General features: G+C 41.8%; 1 protein-coding gene across 2 annotated transcripts in view; it reads right to left on the bottom strand.

Annotated features, from left to right (window-relative positions):
- Positions 1–13,016: 13,016 nt before the first annotated feature.
- The window catches only part of htt (huntingtin), a 209,063-nt gene continuing 203,838 nt past the window's right edge, over positions 13,017–18,241 (bottom strand). For both annotated transcript variants that reach the window (XM_067982438.1, XM_067982439.1), the window contains exon 66: positions 13,017–15,134. In XM_067982438.1, the coding sequence (XP_067838539.1) occupies positions 14,921–15,134 (214 nt within the window). In that variant the 3' untranslated portion in view covers positions 13,017–14,920. The remainder of the gene's footprint in view (positions 15,135–18,241) is intronic.

Below are 18,241 nucleotides of genomic sequence, written 5' to 3'. Positions count from 1 at the left end.
ACAAATGATTATCATTTCTTTTTATTATTTGTTCTTGGGACATGGGTGGCGCTGTATTAACCATCCCATGTTTTCCTGAGGTGATGGTGTTGGGCCTTCTCCTTCAACCTGCAATGGTGCTCCCACCTCCCACAATGATGTTAGGCAGGGAATTCCAGGATTCTGACCCAGCAATGATGAAAGAATGGCAGGGGTACATGTCCAAGTGAGAAAGGTGTGTGACTTGATGGGAAACTTGGAGCTGATGATGTTCCCATGATCTTGCTTCTCTTCTCAATGGTAGAGGTCACAGGGCTGAAGGGTACTGTTGAAATCATTTGGTAAGTTCCTGTGGTGCATCCTGCCGCCACAGTGTCCTGGTCGTGGAGAGAGTAAATATTGAATCAGGTGGTGGGATGCTGATCATAGTAGGTACAGCACAGGAGAAGGCCATTCAGCCCATCGTACCTATGCCGGCTCTTTGAAGGAACTATCCAATTAGTCCTATCCCCAGTTCTTTCCCCATAGCCCTGTAAATGTTTTTCCCTTCAAGTATTTATCCAATTCCCTTTTGAAAATTACTATTGAATCTGCTTCCACCAAGCTTTCAGGAAGTGCATTCCAGATCATTACAACTCGCTGCATAAAATAATGTTTCCTCATATCGCCTCTGGCTCTTATGCCGGTCACCTTAAATCTGTGTCCTCTGGTTACTGACCCTTCTGCCACTGGAAACAGTTTCTCTTTACTTACTCTGTCAAAACTGTTCATGACTTTGAACACCTCTATCTAATCTCCCCTTAACCTTCTCTGTTCTAAGGAGAACAACGCCAGCTTCTCCAGTCTCTCCACAAAACTGAAGTCCCTCATCCCTGGCACCACTCTAGTAAATCTCTTCTGCACCCTCTCTAAGGCCTTGACATCCTTCCTAAAGTGTGGTGCCCAGAATTGAACACTGAGGCCTTCCAGCTGAGGCCTAATCAGTGTTTTATAAAGGTTTAGCATAACTTCCTTGCTTTTGTACTCTATGCCTCTATTATTAAAGTCCAGGATCACATATGCTTTTTTAATAGCCTTCTCAACTTGTCCCGCCACCTTCAAAGATTTGTGTATGTGCACCCCGAGGTCTCTCTGTTCCTGCACCCCCTTTAAAATTGTACCATTTAGTTTATATTGCCTCTCCTCATTCTTCCTACCAAAATGCATCACTTCACACTTCTCTGCGTTAAATTGCATGTTATGCCATGTATCTGCTTATCACCAGTCTGTCTATGTCCTCCTGAGGTCTGTTACTATCCTCCACATTGTTTACTACATTTCAGAATTTCATGTCATCTGCAAACTTTGAAATTATACCCTCTATACCCAAGTGCAGGTCATTAATATATATCAAAAAGAGCAGCGGTCCTAATATTGATCCCTCGGAGAACACCACTGTATAATTCCCTCCAGTCTGAAAAACAACCGTTCACCACTACTCTCTGCTTTCTGGCCCCTAGCCAATTTTGTATCCAAGCTGCCACTGTCCCTTTAATCCCATGGGCTTTAATTTTGCTAACTAGTCTATTATGTGGTACTTTATCAAATGCCTTTTGAAAGTCCATATACACAAAATCAACCACACTACCCTCATCAACCCTCTCCATTTCTTCATCAAAGAACTCAAGTTAGTCAAACATGATTTTCCTTCAACAAATCCGTGCTGACTTTCATTTATTAGCCCATACTTTTCCAAGTGCCAATTAATTTTGTCCCGGATTACTGTCTCTCAAAGTTTCCCCAACACCGACGTTAGGCTAAGTGGCCTCCAATTGCCGGGTTTATCCCTCTCCCCTTTTTTGAACAGGGGTGTAACATTTGCAATTCTCTAGTACCATCCCCATATTTGAGGAGGATTGGAAGATTGTGGCCAGAACCTCCGCAATTTCCACCCTTACTTCCCTCAGTAACCTAGCACGCATCCCATCTGGACCGGTTGACCTTTCTACTGTGAGTACTGCCAATCTTTTAAGTACCTCTTTATCTATTTTTATCCTATCCAATATCGCTACTACCTCCTCCTTTACTGCTACAATGGCAGCATCCTCTTCTTTAGTGAAGACGGATGCAAAGTATTCATTTAGTGTCTCAGCTATGCCCTTTGCTCCGCAGGAAGATCTCCTTTTTTGTCCCTAATCAGTCCGTACTTTCTGTATTCAGCCTGGTTCTCTACTGTATAATGAACCTTACATTTGTTATAAGCGTCCTTTTTCTGTTTCATTTTAATCTCTATCTTTAGTCATCCAAGGAGCTCTAATTTTGGATGCCCTTCCTTTCCCCCTCGTAGGGATGTGTCTACTCTGTACCCGAACCAACTCCTCCTTGAAGGCCTCTCATTGTCCAATTACTGTTTTGCCTACCAATTTTTGATCCCAATCCACCGGGGCAAGATCCCTTTTTAACTCACTGAAATATACTCTCCTCCAGTTAAGCATTTTCACATTGATTGCTCCTTGTTCTTTGCCATAACTATTCTAAACCTAATGATATTATGATCTAGCAGACTGCTCTGTCCTGGATGGTGTCAAGCTTCTTAAATGTTGTTGCAACTACACACATCCAACAAGCGATGAACATTCCACCACAGTCTGACTTGAGCCTTGTAGATGGACAGGTTTTGACGGTGAGGTGAGCCATTCATCACAGAGTGCCCAGCCTCTATCCTGCTCTTGTAGCCATAGTGTTGGTATGGCTAGTCCATTTTTGCTTCTGGTCAATGATGGCCTCCAAGATGTTGATAGTGGGGGAACTCAGCAATTGTTGTGCTGTTGAAGGTCAGGGGGAAATGATTGGACCTTTCCTTGTAGGAGATTGTTATTACCCGATCCATATGCAATGCAAATGTTACCTGCCACTTGTCATCCCAAGCCTGGATGTTGTCCAAATCCTTCTGTAGGTTGGCATGGGTTCCATCATTAGTGGCAGAGTTGTGAATGGGGCCGAACACTGTAGATTCATCAACAAACAACTGCACGCGAGACCTTACTGTGGAAGGAAGGTCATGGATGAAGCAGCTGAAGATGGTTAGGCTGAGGACACTTCCCTGAGGAACTCATGCAGCATGGAGCTGTGATGATTTACATTGAATGACTTGAAATCTCTCATCAACAGCCAGGGGCATGCATGTAAAAGTCATGGCAATAATATAGTGCAGTACCGACAAGGTACTTTAAACAATTAAATTCAATTTTTTATATATGAAAGACAAAGATAGAACGTAAGAAATAGAGGAGTAGGCCATACGGCCCCTCGAGCCTGCTCCGCCATTCAATCAGATCACAGCTGATTTTCGACCTCAACTCCACTTTCCCACCCGATCCCCATATCCCTTGATTCCCCTAATATTAGTTTAGTACATAAACTAATATAGTTTAATATTAATGTTTCAAATGAGACTCTTCATAAGTTCTAATCAATGCTTACACCTGAAGCAATAGTGTGTCTTATAGGCACTGACTGCCATGCAATATATTTCCGATATTTTCTATTTTTATTTAAAAATTTAAAGCTGCCCATATTGGGGGAAAAAAGATTTTTGATGAAAAAGAATAAGGAAGGTCACAACCCCATTTAAACAGAGGGAGCTGGGTTTATTTTAAGAGTAACATGCATACAAAAAGGCAACATTTTTAAGCCAAAAGGAATGAGACTTGATAGGCTTGTAAGGTTACACAAACGTAATTGGTAAAGGGAACCTGTACGCTATGAATAATAGATACATAGGAGTGATTGCAAGACTGCTCTGAAGGGATTGAGCGGGCGATGACATGGTAAACTGTAGTCATTGTATCCAAGATCAGATTATAGCCTTAAAATTGGTACCAAACAGCAGTTATTTTTAATACATGCCATGGAATTTGGGGATGTGGTTGCTGCTAAAGATAGGTACTGGGAGGAAGCATCGCTGATGACAACAAAAAAAAACAACTTTTTACCTGCATTAGTTACCATACATGATGTTCATAAACAAGCACCTTTCTTGTAATTTTATACGTGATAATTTCACTCTTAGCTATTCCTGAAACTTGCGATTCACATTGAATTTACAGCACAGAAATAGACCATTAGGCCCAACCAGTCTATGCCGGTGTTTAAGCTCCACACGAGCCTCCACCCTCCCTACTTCATCTAACTTTATCAGCATAACCTTCTAGTCCTGTCTCCCTCATGTGCTTATCTAGCTTCCCCTTAAATGCATCTATGCTATTCGCCTCAGCTACTCCATGTTGTAGCGAGTTCCACATTCTTACCACTCTGAGTAAAGAAGTTTCTCCTGGAAACCCTATTGGATTTTTGGTGAATACCATATATTTATGACCCCTAGTTTTAGATTCCCCCACAAGTGGAAATATTTTCTCTGCATCTACCCTATCAAACCCCTTCATAATTTTAAACACCTCTATTAGGTCAGCCCTCAGCCTTCTCTTTTCCAGTTAATTCTGATATCATCCTTGTAAATCTTTTTTGCACCTTCTCCAGTGCCTCTGTATCCTTTTTATGATTTCTGACCTTAAAGCAGTTAGGTCTGAGTTGCAAGTTTATAGTGTCTGCCAAACACACTAAACTATACATAAGGTTTATATGTAAACCTTATGAATAGCAGAATACAGATATATTTTTAAGAAGAACTCTGAATCACATAATTTCTGACACAGTTAAGATTTTATTACAGTAATTGTGAAACTAATAAATTATATAAAGTGATTGCAGATATCCCAAAATATCTAAAGAAAAAAACAATTTATTTTTTATGTGCCCATCCTAAAGTCTGCCAACTCATGCCTTGTGCATGGGGGTGAAAGGCAGATACACCACAAGAATAGAAGAGTAGTAGTAGGAAATTCAATATTCATTGGCACAGATAGTCTTTCTTGCAGTTGTGCTGAGGAGTCCCAAGTGGAGTGTTGCCATCCTGGTGCAGGATGAAGGACATCATACAATAGGTGGAAAAACATCTGGGAAGGGAGAGAGAGCAGGTAAAAGTCATGGTACCAATCATATTGGGCAAATTAGAACCCTATGTGGGTGTAGATTTCTTAGTAGCTGAACTTGGAGGCTCTTAAACATTGCAATGAGTTTTCATGTGTCATGACATCCAGCTGACCAGAAAAAGGAATGGTTGCCAAACCCTACAACCCCTTCCACAAAACACCAGGACCCACACCACACTGCTGGCAAACTTCAGGACAATCTCTCAGTGCTACTAAACCGCATCTCCATGTTAGTCAAATCCAAGAATGTCCCCTGTGCTGTAAAACCTCAGCACCTCCCGCTTTCCTGCCAAACTGATGACCACTCTCCTCGCCATTGCGACTAAACCCCAAACCTACAAACTGGTACATCTTGTGTTCCATCTTATTTTATTTCTAAAGTGTAGAACATGCAGTTAGAGTACACAGATCAAGGATATCCTTCAACTCAAAAGCACGGAAAGATGAAAAGAGACACAACCGGACTAAGAAAAAATCACTACAGAAGTTTTTGCAAGATAAATCCCAGCGACCTTCAATGATGCCGTACAAGGTGACACCGATGTTTACAGAATAACTCAAGCGAACAGAAAGTTATTGAGTCACATAACTTTCAAAAGAAGGTAAAGCAACAATGACCCTTTAATGTTCCCCATTAAGTGACTGGGTTTATTTTACAGTATAGGGAAGATGTGAGAAAAATGGTTTCATGCAGGATATGACTGAATACTGCCTCTAACAAGACGATCATACATTATTCTTCAAAACCAACTTGCCTTGTTTTTAGTCTCCCTCCTCCCTAAACTTTTCCACTTCCTACTCAGGATACCTCTTCCCCTTGTAAGGCACTCAAACCTTCATCTTATATGAGGAGTGGTAAGTATGTGTTTTCCACAAGGTATGTACGGACTAGGAAGCCCATTTAGTCTGTCTGAATTCATCCATTGAGGAAGAATGCACAGTTTACCTTCTGCCCTAGGATTTATGCCTCTACCCCCTACTCAGAACTCCATTCTAACATAAGAACATAAGAAATAGGAGCAGGAGTAGGCCAATCGGCCCCTCGAGCCTGCTCCGCCATTTAATAAGATCATGACTGATCTGATCCTAACCGCAAATCTAAATTCATGTCCAATTTCCTGCCCGCTCCCCGTAACCCCTAATTCCCTTTACTTCTAGGAAACTGTCTATTTCTGTTTTAAAACTGTTTTAAATGATGTAGCTTCCACAGCTTCCTGGGGCAGCAAATTCCACAGACCTACTACCCTCTGAGTGAAGAAGTTTCTCCTCATCTCAGTTTTGAAAGAGCAGCCCCTTATTCTAAGATTATGCCCCCTAGTTCTAGTTTCACCCATCCTTGGGAACATCCTTACCGCATCCACCCGATCAAGCCCCTTCACAATCTTATATGTTTCAATAAGATCGCCTCTCATTCTTCTGAACTCCAATGAGTAGAGTCCCAATCTACTCAACCTCTCCTCATACGTCCGCCCCCTCATCCCCGGGATTAACCGAGTGAACCTTCTTTGTACTGCCTCGAGAGCAAGTATGTCTTTTCTTAAGTATTCTTCAGGTGACAAAGGAGGAAAGCTCCGAAAGCTTGTGATTTCAAATAAAGCTGTTGGACTATAACCTGGTGTTGTAAGACTCCTTAAGTTTGAACTTGGGCCTCTTTGTCCGACTGTCACCATTTCCTTTAAAGTGGTGCTTTGGTTTATGTTCTGGTGCTGTAAAGTTACACCCCCCCGCTCATCGTATTCTACCATACAGCAGAAGGACAACATTGACAAAGAACCAATTCTGTAAACCTACCACAATGATTTTCTCGGTCTTACCCAGTTGGTTGGAAAAGATATTAGATAGTGTGGTGAGAGTATAATAGCCGCTTTGTACAGTTATTGGATAAGTTACAAATGCTACATGTGAAGATGAAAGTTCAGCTTATCGTCCACACAAATCAAATCACTAAACCTTCACAAAGATTAGCAAGGCGATTTCTCAGTTGCAGTGAATAAAAAGCAACATTTTGTGCAAATCAAAACTCCAATACATTTTAAGCAGCATTATCAAAAGACTCTATAAGGTCAGTTCATGTTTTAATACTACGCAGCGTCTCTAAGCAACAAGATAAGACCCAAGACTCATTTAGCAACTTTTATGTGGGAGCATTGCAGTTCAGAGTGGGGCCTTTCCATGAACCGAGAACAAAAAGAAAACTTTTTAATTTGTTACTGTAAATTAGAAATAAAAGCTAATAAACAATTCAAACCAAAGACCTCAACCTCCAGGGGAAAATCCTGTAAAGAAATCATAGTTTACGTACAAAGCATTGTGTTTTTTCTTTAAGAATTCTGTGATCTGTGTTGTCCAGTTGGCTGTAAGCCAGCTGGCTCAGACTGATTGTTTATTAAAAACAAACTGCACATGCAGAAGTTAAAATAAAAATAAAAATACCAATTGTGCTTTTACACTTTTAGAAGTGTGCAGAGTTTAGGCTACTGTGTGTGCAACCCAATTTTCTTTCCGCTGGTCCAACTTTCTCAAGCCCACAGTTTAGCTTTCATACCAATGGATGTACTACTCACGCACAATGATGTGAGAGTTATCATACAGGAGGGGGGCAAATGTTCATTTCTTTTGCACTTCCTAAAATTCTATGGTAGTATTCTGAAGGGAAAAAATATCTTTCTGGTCATTTATAAAGGAGTCCAGGTGTATTAAGATGAAACGATAAGTTCTTGGAGATTCTCGCAAAACTTCTTTGGTGCATAGACGTTTCTCAAAGCTGGCAGTGGCTGAGAGAGGTTCCTTTGAATGCAGTGTGCATTAGAAGGGGAACAAGTGATGAACTAGTTTGGGTGATCCCTTTGCTGAACACTTCCGTTCAGTCCGCAAGCATGACCCTGAGCATCCGGTTGCTTGCCACTTGAAAAGAAGAAAAATTATGTTAAACCACATCTGGAGTTCCATGCACATTTCTGGTCTCCATATTATAAAAAGGATATAGAGGTATTGGAGAAGGTGCAAAAAAGATTCACAAGGATGATACCAGAACTGACAGGATATGCTTATCAGGAATGATTGAACAGGCTGGGGCTCTTTTCTCCAGAAAAGAGAAGGCTGAGGGGTGAACTGACAGAGGTCTTTAAGATAATAAAAGGTAGATGTGGAAAAAATGTTGTGGGGGAGTCCAAAACTAGAGGCCATCAATATAAGATAGTCATTAATAAATCCAATACGGAATTTAGGAGAAACTTCTTTACCCAAAGAGTGGTAAAAATGTGGACTGTACCACCACAAGGAGTAGTTGAGGCAAATAGCATAGATGCACTTAAGGGGAAGCTAGATAAACGCACACAAGAGAAAGAAATAGAAGGGTATGCTGATAGGTATAAATGAAGTAGGAGGCTCATGCAGCTTACGTATGGAGCATAAATGCCAGCATAGACCAGTTGGGCTGAATGGACTATTTCCGTGCTGTAGACTCAATGTAACACTTTAATTCTCCACCCCACTCTGCCTTCAGCCTCCTACATTGTTCCAATGAAGCTCAATGCAAGCTCGAGGAACAGCACCTCATCTTTCGATTAGGCACTTTACAGCCTTCCGGCCTCAACATTGAGTTCAACAACTTTAGATCATAACCACCGCTCCCATTTTGTCAGACAGCACGTGCTGTTAATGGTTCTGCTGTAATCACTTACATCTCCTCTGGACCCATCTTTTATTTCTTGTCCCATTACCACCTCCCTTTGTCTTGCACCATCACTCCTGTTATCATTTCATCACTCTGCCTGCCCTCCACCCTATCGCAGAGCTTCCCCACTGTCCTTTCCTCCACCCCTCCCCCACCTGTTCCCCTGACACTCTACTTGCTTATAAATTCTCTTATAAAATCTCTAACTTCTTCCAGTTCTGATGAAAGGTCATCAACCGGAAACGTTAACTGTTTCTCCCTCTGCAGGCGCTGCCTGACCTGCTGAGCGTTTTCAGCATTTTCTGTTTTTATTTAGCGATGAACTTCATACTTCAGTATGAAGTCACAGTGCCCATCCTTGGAACACCTTCACCACACGGACTGCAGCGGTTCAAGGCGGCGGCTCACCATCACCTTCTCAAGGGCAATTAGGGATGGGCAATAAATGCCGGCCTTATCAGCGACGCCCACATTCCATGAATGAATTAAAAAAAAGTATTGCTGCCTGCCTAGAATTAAGAACCAGTGTGAAAATGCAAGTTCTAATCAGGAGGCGGCCACAAGACTATTAGATCAAAAAGCTTATTCATGAAAATATTTCAAAAATAGATTGTACTTTAGAAAGGGAAGCACCAGACTAACTCCATTAGACCATCTCATCAATGCAGTGTTCCAATATTTCCTACAACAGTGACTACACTTCGACAATACTTCATTGGCTGTAAGGCGCTTTAGGACACCCTGAGGTCGTGAAAGGCAGTATATAAAAGCAAGTCTTTCGTTTTGATTTTAGTTTCAGCTGGGTGCCCAGATGGCTCAAGCTGGTTCAGCAGTGAGTAGTTAACCTATACGAATACGTTTCAACACCAGTCTGTGCTGAATTGGTTAATTTCAGCCCCACCACCCAGTTAGGGAGAGAAAAATCAGTCAGGGTTCCTGCTTCAGATTGTTACCCTGCAAGCGTGTGTGGAGATTGGGTGAGGACAGGACCAGGCTCAGCTGCACTGCCACTCTATGGACGAATAGTCTGCCAACACTCGTAGACAAGATCGGTATATCTGGTATATTGGGCAAGGTACTGTAGGGCAACCTGTGCTCTTAGAACTATACCCTAAGAATCAACAACTTGAGGAGAGAAAATTGGCAGACCCCATCGCACCAGAGGGTAAACTGGAAAGCCAGTGCCACTCAAGTTGGCTGGTAAGAACATAGGAACAGGAGTAGGCCATTCAGCCCCTCTTGCCTGCTTTGCCATTTGATAAGATCATGGTGATCTGCGATCTAACTCCATATACCCACCTTTGGCCCATATCCCTTAATACCTTTGGTTGCCAAAAAGCTATCTAAGAAGAATTCAACATTCACCTGGGTGATGAACTAACTAGCTTTTTGTCACAGTCCCCAACTCATTAAGACAATCAAGGAAGCTCCAGACCATGGTTACCAATGACATAGCACCAGACACACTGAACTAAATCCCCCTCACCTCTGGTTACAATGCCCCAGGAACAAAGAACCGCAAAAGATCATTTCCATCCATCAAACCAGTCCGACAGGTCACTCTTCAATAGCCCTGTCTACCAAAGATTTTTTCTTCATCCGTCAAAATTTGTAACATCCTCTGCCTCTACTGCTTTCCTGAGTGGGCTGTTCTACATATTCAGCATCCTTTGTGTGTTCACCTTTTCCATATTCATTTATTCTAAGGCTTGTGTTAATTTTGAACACTTCTACCAGATCCAGTTTAACTATTCTCTTCATGATCTTAAATACCTCGATAATATCACCTCCAAGCTGCCTTTTTTCCCCAATGTAAACATAGCTAGTGCCCGTAGTATTTACTCAATACATCAACGTAGTCGCCTTGCATTGAACTGCCTCCAAGGCCAGTATGTTCACCCTGTGATATAGTGCACAGAACTGTACACAAGTGAAGGTGGGGGCAGACCATTGCTTTGTACAAACATATCATTCCTGGTACTTGAGCTGTATAATTCTCAGATCCTGAGCTTTGGCTTTTTTGCACCACTACGCACACTATGCTGACAGTTTACGGTGTTTTCCACTGCAAGCTCCACTTTCTGTAGACAGTTTTCATTTATTTTGCGCACTATTTGTTCCCCTTACTCAGCTTCATGACTCTACATTAAATGACATTTCCCACTTTTTTTGGCCCAAATTCCCAGGCTGGGAAATCCCTTCACATCCGGTCATCTTAGCCCTTATCTCTTATGTCCCATCCCAATTTGCCATCAATGACAAACAGCAATTTGATCCTACAAATCATTAATATACATCGAAAACAACCATGGACTCAAAGTCTTTGCGGTTTTTCGCTAGTCACATATATTGCATAGAAGATACTAGCCTCAGCTATTTACAATCTGTATTAATGACTTGGATGAAGGGACCGAGTGTAATGTATCCAAGTTTGCTGACAAAGCTAGGTGGGAAAGTAAGCAGTGAAGAGGACATAAAGAGTCTGCAAAGGGATATAGACAGGTTAAGTGAGTGGGCAAGGTGGTGGCAGATGGAGTATAACATGGGGAATTGTGAGGTTATTCACTTTGGTAGGAAGAATAGAAAAACAGAATATTTTTCAAACTATTAATTGTTGGTGTCGAGAGACTTGGATGTCCTGGTACAAGAAACAAAAAGTTAGCATGCAGGTACAGCAAGCAATTAGGAAAGCAAATGGTATGTTGGCCTTTATTGCAAGGGGGTTAGAGCACAAGAGTAAGGAAGTCTTATTACAATTGTACAGGGCTTTGGCGAGACCACACCTGGAGTACTGCGTACAGTTTTGGTCTCCTTATCTAAGGAAGGATATACTTCCCTTAGAGGCGGTGCAATGGAGGTTCACTAGATTAATTCCTTGGATGAGAGGGTTGTCCTGAGGAAAAGTTGAGTAGAATGGGCCTATACTCTCTGGAGTTTAGAAGAATGAGAGGGGATCTCATTGAAACATAAGATTCTGAGGGGGCTTGACAGGATAGATGCTGAGAGATTGTTTCCCCTGGTTGGAAAGTCTAGAACTAGAGGGCATACTCGCAGGATAAAGGGTCAGCCATTTAAGACTGAGATGAGGAGGAATTTCTTCACTCAGGGTTGTGAATCTTTGGAATTCTCTACCCTGGAGGGCTGTGGCTGCTGAGTCATTGAGTATATTCAAGGTTGAGATAGATAGATTTTTGGACTCTAGGGGAATCAAGGGATATGGTAATCAGGCAGGAAAGTGGAGTTAAGGTTAGAGATCAGCCACGATCTGGTTGAATGGCGGAGCAGGCTCGAGGGGCCCTATGGCCTACTCCTGCTCCTATTTCTTATGTTCTTATTTAGCACAGCAACAGTCCATTCCGCCCAAATGGTCCATGCCAGCGTTTATGCTCCACGCGAGCCTCCTCCCATCCCTCTTCATCTAACCCTATCAGCATATCCTTCTATTCCCTTCTCCCTCATGTACTTATCTAGCTTCCCCTTAAATGCATCTATGCTATTCACCTCAACTATTGCCTACCGTAGCAAGTACCACATTCTAACCACACTCTGGGTAAAGAAGTTTTTCCTGAATTCTCTATCGGAGTTATTAGTGACTATCTGATATTTATGGCCCCTAGTTTTAGTCTCCTCCACATGTGGAAATATCTTCTCTACATCTATCCTATCAAACCTCTTCATAATTTTAAAGACCTCCATCAGGTCATCCCTCAGCCTTCTCTTTTCTAGAGAATATATACTTTTGCCAACTAACCAATCCCACACCAGTCACCGGTGGGCATTTTGAATGTTCATTCAGAATTAATTTTTAAATATTTGACAGTTATCTCATTGCATTTTGCTCAGATGTGCTGAGAAATTATTCCAGTTAGTTTTGAGCATCATTGGTTTTGAACACGATGAGCATGCAATTGAATGGTACATGGGTAAATTGTGCACTCAAGTGTGCTTCCCACAGACCCAATGGTATACTATTTTGTCTCACAGGAATGAAAGCATTTGTAAACAGGTAAGATAAAAGTGAAGTGTTACATTTCCTTCTCTTTTCGACAGCTTGTAAAGCATGCAGTCATTAATTTAATGTACAAGCATTGTGCAAGAATCTGGTATATATAGTTTTATTTTACACATTATTTATATTCTACAGTTTATCTTGTCTTATAATTTCTTCATAGATTGTGTTTTAGTGTATCATTGAAAATTAAAATTGCTAACACAGCAGTTAATCTCAGTAAACTGATCTGCACTTTAAATTTTAAATGAGATACGGTGCACAAAAAAAACATTTGTCCCTTCCTCAGTTCAGAATACAAAAGGCCACACATTACAGGTACCACATTTCAGTAAGTCCTTTTATTTTTCAAAGTGCAAATTAAGTCATTTAGAATTAAAATGCAACATTTCAGTTATGTTTTAATGGATACTATGAGGGCTAACACTTAATACAAGGGCTCTAGCCACGTGTCTGTCATAGCCATTGTATAAACATTGTCAGATCAAGAGTCTGTGGGATTTAGAAGCAGCCCCACCGTACCTGTATTACTATTGACAGCCTGTTCAGGTTTTATATATTAGATATATATATATAAAAACAATAGACACACTGTCTAACATGGGACACAGCAACGGTATGACACTCAGTGGCAGGAAGTTGTCACGATATATACCATTAGTAAATCTCCGCTGTGTAATGGGAAGAACTTATCCTACTGGCTAAGTCTAATTTTGTTAGATACTATTGTCAGCAATATTTAAAATTGCATTGCCAGAACAGGACAGAAGCACAAGGTTGTACAGCGTTAAATTTGGAAACTACAATGAAAATTTAATTCAAGTTCCCTTCCCCCCCCAAACATCAAGTAGTAGGTTAACTGCATCATACTTAAATGAACCTGGTGGCCCTGCCATTTCATTCAAAGTTCTCATCAACATGTGCAACCAAGCAAGTGTCTGTCCCAGTATTAGACATATGGAAGAAGAGATGAAAAGATGTATTCACACACTTTCACAACAAAACATGAGAATGCCTGATGTGGACAGCAACAGGACTACAAACCCTATAAAAACACGATTATTGCTTTATTGAAGCGTTTCTAAGGTTGATTCCGTCTCAAAACACCAAAAGTGAAATTATATAGTCAAATAATGATTTAAATCAGTAAGTGCATGATTAGTCTAGTGTCTTCTTGCCATTTTACATGTTCAACTGCACTTCAAATCTCTGATTCGGGAAAAAAACAATTAGTAATTGCAAACTAATTAAGCCCACACAAAAACAGTTCAAGTTCAGTTCGTTAACATTTTGTGTGTAATTTGCTATAATAGTCCATCATAGGGTTTGTTATTCTAATCTGATCTCATTGTGAAACAATTTAGCCACACAGATGACAAAAAATAAAATAAAAACACAATGAGATTTTGGACGTTACGGAAGTTCAGAGATGGAAAACGTTGACTAACTTGAACATGGACTCGTGTTGAGATGATGAATATTTATAAACTCTTGAATTGCTGTAATGTTTAACCTCATAATATCAAACCCACATGTGCTAAATTTCATTTTCCACTAAATACGTCATCTTGATAGAATTGGTTCATTTTGCCCCTCTCTCAAATATGACCTGAATACCAGATCATGATATGTCTTTAACTTCACAGCTAATAATAAATATATTTTTCTTTGTATAGTACATAGACACACTATTTCATTAAGAAATCAAATGTCGTTTGATGGAAATTGTGAACTCAATGCTGCATTATGGGCCCCGCACCAAATCAAAATAAATATTCACTCGTACGCCACAGTCACACCTGTTTTTAAACCGCACTCAGACTCCATCCACAGCCAAGGACAGACAGACGTAGAAGACATTCAACGTAGTGGTTTTGTTCATTGCAAATTATGGGATAAATTCATGCATCACAGGTTTTACAATTGTACATACTTTACATGATATATAAATCTTCGGTTAAAAGACAAGTTTTACTGATATTACCACATTTTACATCCTGAGAAGATTAACGTTTTGTGATTATATGCACTAAATTAGACATACAACCACATTACAACAAGTAACTGAAGAGTCGGAACATTTTGGAAGGAACATGCTGGGAGTGTGACTTGAGAATACTGAGATTGCTGCAAAGGGACTCGAGTCTCATCCCACTGTGTATGCCATCGTGTTTGCCTTTGTGTTTAAAGAAGTCCTCTCCACATGTCAAGTCCGGACAGTGCAAATCAGAACTGCGTAACCTGGGGAACGCTCCGCAAGCAGGTCAAGAGCTGACGATATGGGCTGCCAGATGTCACCACCATTTCGAAGACCGACTGGAAGGCACGGCGATCCAGCTCCTCGTCAATCTGTTTCCTGTAGAAGTCCATGGCCAGTAAGCAGAAGAGGTTTACATCCACTTGTTCAGACTTGCCCATTCGGCTGATAATGTGGGGGAGGCTGGGCGTGCAGTTAAGGAATAATTTCACTGTAACTGTGGTGCGTTCTGTTCTATGATGGCATTGTAGTCAGGTTCGATTTAAGACCAGTTTTCTGACGTTCCCAACTAGCCTGAATCAAGCCAATTACAATTCTAACTTCAAGTTCAAGGAGCAGCACAACTGCTTTCCTTTAACCTCCACCTTTATATTTCACAAAACAGTCACTAAATCATTTCATTTTAGTTGCTACAATCTCCAGAATTGTGAATTAATATAGGGTGTCAGCCCTGGTTCAGTTGGTAACACAATTTCTTGTGAGTCAGACAGTTGTAGGTTCAAGTCCAAAGACTTGAGCACATAATCTAGGCTGACACCTTAGCATACTACTGAGGAAGTGCTGCACTGTCGGAGATGCTATCTTTTGGATGAGACGTTAAACCGAGGCATCATTTGCTCTCTCAAGTGGGCATAAAAGATCCCATAATACTATTCGAAGAGCAGGGGAGTTCTCCCAGTGTCCTGGGCCAATATTTATCCCACAACCAACATCACTAAAAACAGATAATTGGGTTATTACCACATTGCTGTTTGTAGTACGTTGCTGAGCACAAATTGGCTGCCACGTTTCCTACATTACAACAGTAACTACACTTCAAAAGTACTTAATTGGCTGTGAAGCGCTTTGGGACGTCCTGAGATAGTGAAAGGCGCCATATAAATGCAAATTCTTTAAGGTTTACAAAATATAAGGTTGTTAAGAAAACATTCAAAATATTTTGCAAGCATTAATTTGTGGACGTATATTTTTTTATATAGTGAACCCATGCAAGTTTATTTACCTATTTTTGAAGTGAACAAATTATAGGGCAAACCTGTACTTATTTTTTCCACTTTGTTCCACGCTATTTAGCAAAGATGGTAGGACACGGCTTCATGTCCATTATCCAGGGGACCTCATCTGTGCCCTCTCCAGAAGGCAGAGGATGTCACTCAGGCGTACTCTTGCACACCTCTTGACGCATAGAATTACATAGAATCTACAGCACACATTAAGGCCATTCGCCTCAATTAGTCGATACCTCCTCCCACTCCAATTACCTCTTCCCACTCTACCCCTGTTTCCCTCTATTCCCTTAAGCTTCCCCTTAAAATGAGACAATGCTCTGCTTCAGCCACTCCACGTGGCAGCATTCCACATTCTCGTCACTCTCAGTGTAAACAAATTCCTCCTAAATTCTTTATTTGATCTGTTAGTGGCTATCTTCTATTTATGCCTGCCCTCTGCAATGTGGCTTAGGGAGACTCATGAATGAGAAAAAAAGGGCAAAAATGCAATAAGTAAACTCTTCAACCTTTAGTAAGTGATTCCAAACTAGAAGTGTTGGAATCATGACACTTGCAATGGAATGACTATGACAACTTCAGTCTGCGTGGCTGGAGAGATGTTGCAGGAGGGAGGACTTTAGATTCCTAGGGCATTGGGACCAGTTCTGGGGGAGGTGGGACCTCAACAGAGCTGGGACTGATGTCCTCGTGGGGAGGGTCGCAAGTACTATGGGGAGGGGGGGGGGGGGGGGGGGGAGGAGGAGGGGGAGGGGTTTAAAACTAATTTGGCAGGGGGGTGGGCACCAGGATGTGGCATGGAAAGGAAAAGCAAGGTGCCCAAAGGATTGGGAGAGAAACACTAGAGCAAGAAATAGTATGGTAGTACATGGGACCAGAGAGAGAGTACAAGAAAGTCTAAAATAGGTTTACAGAGCATGTGTGTAAACACACAAAGCGTGGTAAATAGGGTTGGAGAGCTGCAGGCACAATTAGCAACATGGGAATATGTGTAATGGCGATATTGGAGAACTGGCTCAAAGGGCAGGATTGGGTACTAAATATTCCTGGATACAAGGTGTTCAGGAAAGATAGGGAAGGAAAGAAAGGAGCGGGGTGTGTGGCAGTATTGATTAAGGAGAATATTGCAGTGCTGGAGAGAGAGGATGTCCTGGAGAGGTCAAAGACAGAATCTATTTGGTTAGAGTTAAGAAACAATTACACTACTGGGTGTATATTATAGGCCACCAACTAGTGGGAAGGATATAGAGGAGCAAATTTGCAGGTAAATTAGAGGTGCTAAAGCCATAGAGTTGTGATAATGGGGAACTTCAACAACCCGTATAGTAATAATATAAAGGGCAAAGAGGGGGAGGAGTTTTTGAAATGTGTTCAGGAGGACTTTCTTGAGCAGTACATTTCCAGCCCAGCGAGGGAGGAGGCATTGCTGGACTTGGTTCTGGGGAATAAGGTGGGTTAAGTGGAGCAAGTGTCAGTGGCGGAACATTTAGGGAACAGCGATCATAGTACCAGGCAATGACCATCTCCAACAAGAGGAAAATCTAACCACCTCCCCTTGACATTCAATGGCATTACCATCGCTGAATCCCCCACCATCAACATCCTGAGGGTCACCATTGACCAGAAGCTTAACTGGACCAGCCACATAAATACTGCGGTTACAAGAGCAGGTCAGAGGCTAGGTATTCTTCAGTGAGTGACTCACCTCCTGACTCCCCAAAGCCTTTCCACCATCTACAAGGCACAAGTCAGGAGTGTGATGGAATACTCTCCTCTTGCCTGGATGAGTGCAACTCCAACACTACTCAAGAAGCTCGACACCATCCCGAACAAAGCAGCCCGCTTGATTAGCACCCCATCCACCACCCGAAACATTCACTCCCTTCACCACCGGCGCACAGTGGCTGCAGTGTGTACCATGCACTGGATGCACTGTAGCAACTCGCCAAGGCTTCTTCGACAGCACCTCCCAAATCCGTGACCTCTACCACCTAGAAGGACAAGAGCAGCAAGCACATGGGAACAACACCACCTGCACGTTCCCCTCCAAGTCACACACCATCCCAACTTGGAAATATATCGCCGTTCCTTCATCGTCGCTGGGTCAAAATCCTGGAACTCCCTTCCTAACAGCACTGTGGGAGAACCTTCACCACACGGACTGCAGCGGTTCAAGGTGGCGGCTCACCACCACCTTCTCAAGGGCAATTAGGGATGGGCAATAAATGCTGGCCTTGCCAGCGACGCCCACATCCATGAATGAATAAAAAATAAGGTTTAGAA

The sequence above is a fragment of the Heptranchias perlo genome, chromosome 4 (assembly GCF_035084215.1).
Source record: "Heptranchias perlo isolate sHepPer1 chromosome 4, sHepPer1.hap1, whole genome shotgun sequence".
NCBI lineage: Eukaryota > Metazoa > Chordata > Chondrichthyes > Hexanchiformes > Hexanchidae > Heptranchias > Heptranchias perlo.
This window is presented reverse-complemented; position numbering and strand designations above follow the sequence as displayed.